This window comes from Octopus bimaculoides, chromosome 2 (assembly GCF_001194135.2).
Source record: "Octopus bimaculoides isolate UCB-OBI-ISO-001 chromosome 2, ASM119413v2, whole genome shotgun sequence".
Lineage (NCBI taxonomy): Eukaryota > Metazoa > Mollusca > Cephalopoda > Octopoda > Octopodidae > Octopus > Octopus bimaculoides.
The window spans coordinates 186,797,887-186,800,345 of NC_068982.1; the positions used below are offsets into that span (position 1 = coordinate 186,797,887).

The window sequence follows — 2,459 nt, forward strand, 5'->3', positions numbered from 1 at the left end:
CATATATATATACATATACATATATATACATGTACATATAAATTTGACATGGCAACTCTTTCTTTTCTTGGGATTTACAGTCAAACAGCTGGGTGGAATTGCGTGGAAAATTACACAGATGTATAGAATGATCCAGTGGTGATGCTGGGCTTTGTATTTTTCATAGCTCCCATGGTTACTGAGATAATCTACTATAATAATACTCTTGTGTTTATGAATGAGAAAGGAAGGGGTGATAGATGAATAAGGAAGGAAGGGCTGATGTCATACTTGGTAGTGGGATGATGAAAACTGTATGCTGAAAAAATAAATCAAACAGCGTTTGAACTCTGTGTGAATATATCTGTGTATGTAAAGGGGGGGGGGATGCATATGTGTGTGCGTGTGTGTGTGCGAAAGAAGTGACTGTAACAACTATAGAGACATCTCCCTCCTCAACATCATTGGCAAAGTCTACGCCCGGGTCCTTCTGACCCGTCTGCAGAAGTTGGCTGAGCATGTCTACCTAGAATCACAGTGCGGCTTCCGAGCTGAAAGGTCCTCTGTAGACACAATCTTTGTCAACTCCAGGAGAAGTGCAGGGAGCAGCAGATGTCCCTATATGTTGCATTCATTGACCTTACCAAGGCCTTCGACCTTCAAGGCTCTCCATAAGATTGGCTGCCCTCCAAGACTGCACAGCTTAATTGAGTCCTTTCACTCAAACATGAAGGGGACTGTGCAGTTCAACGGCAACCTCTCTGAGCCCTTTGACATATGAAGCAGAGTCAAGCAAGGCTGTGTGCTTGCCCCAACACTCTTTGGGATCTTCTCTTTCTCTTTCTGTAACGCACTTTTGACATAGCACAAGAAGGAATCTATATGCGGACCAGATCAGATGGCAGGCTCTTCAATCTCTCCTGCCTAAAAGCGAGGACAAAGGTCTGTGATGCTGTCATCAGAGGCATTCTATTTGCTGATGACGCTGCAGTTACAACCCACTCCCAACGGGAGCTGCAGCTGCTCATGGACTGCTTCTCCCAGGCCTGCAAGAACTTTGGTCTGACCATCAGCCTGAAGAAGACAAACATCCTGGTGCAAGGCACACCAGCACAACCAGCCATCACCATCAATGACTATGAACTTGAAGTTGTTCATCAATTCACTTACCTTGCGTCCACCATCACTTACAACCTCTCTCTCGATGCCGAGATTGACAAGAGAATTGGGAAGGCAACCACTACGCTCGCATGCCTCACATCAAGAGTGTGGACAAACCTAAAGCTGACAGTGAAAACAAAGATGGCTGTGTACAATGTCTGTGTCCTCAGCACCCTGTTGTATGGCAGCAAGATATGGACCACATATGCCCGTCAAGAAAAAAGGGTAAACAGCTTCCATCTCAGAAGCCTTCGACACATCTGGCAGGATAAGGTGACCAACACCAACGTCCTGACTCATGTTGCCCCCTCTTTCATGTACACCTTGCTGAGACAATGTCGACTACGCCGGCTTGGCCACGTTCACCATATGAAGGACAGCCGAATCCCAAACAACATTCTCTATGGAGAACTTGCAGCAAGACAGAGGAACAAGGGCCACCTACAGCTGAGGTACAAGGACGTGTGCAGGAGGGACATGAAGGCACTCAACATCGTCATCAACTACTGAGAGGACCTAGTAGCGGACTGCACCAGGTGGAAAAGCACACTTCTCAGACAACTACGGATCGGTGTGAAGAGAAGCTGTCAACTGCAGAAAAGTGAGCCTGATGTAAAGGATCGACAGGTGACAGAGCAGAATCCACAGATGCGATCTATGCAACTGAGACTGTCATTCTCGCATTGGTCTCCATAGCCATGGGAGGTGCTGCTCATGCTCAGCAGCCCAACGTAGACAATAAATGGATGGACATGATACCCATGGTCAGCCATGATCGAAGGTGGCCTCAAAATATATATATATATATATATATATTTTATTTTATTTTATTTTATATTATATATTGTATATTCCATATTCTATACCCAACATTGGTTCTGCAGGAATATAAATAAAACATAAAAAACAGACAATGTTGGAACTCTTTTAAACAAAATAATATATTCCTCTATACACAATCATACAAAAAAAACGCCTTTTTTGTATTTATTTTTACTCGCATATATATATATCGTTCATCATCATCATCATCGTTTAACGTCCGCTTTCCATGCTAGCATGGGTTGGACGATTTGACTGAGGACTGGTGAAACCGGATGGCAACACCAGGCTCCAGTCTGATTTGGCAGAGTTTCTACAGCTGGATGCCCTTCCTAACGCCAACCACTCAGAGAGTGTAGTGGGTGCTTTTACGTGTCACCCGCACGGTGTGAATATGTATTATAGCTCTGCAATGGTGGGTTGAATTCTAGATCTATCACATCTCACTCGTGGTGCCCAACCAAGTATCTGGCAAGTAGGATGCAAATCCTTGCTAT

At 44.5% G+C, this 2,459-nt stretch overlaps 1 protein-coding gene across 1 annotated transcript in view; it reads left to right on the forward strand.

Moving 5' to 3' along the window:
* The first annotated feature begins 1,838 nt into the window (after positions 1 to 1,838).
* Positions 1,839 to 2,459, forward strand: part of LOC106874818 (uncharacterized) — a 9,010-nt gene continuing 8,389 nt past the window's right edge. Inside the window, exon 1 of the mRNA XM_014922679.2 lies at positions 1,839 to 1,904. Within this exon, the coding sequence (XP_014778165.1) occupies positions 1,839 to 1,904 (66 nt within the window). The remainder of the gene's footprint in view (positions 1,905 to 2,459) is intronic.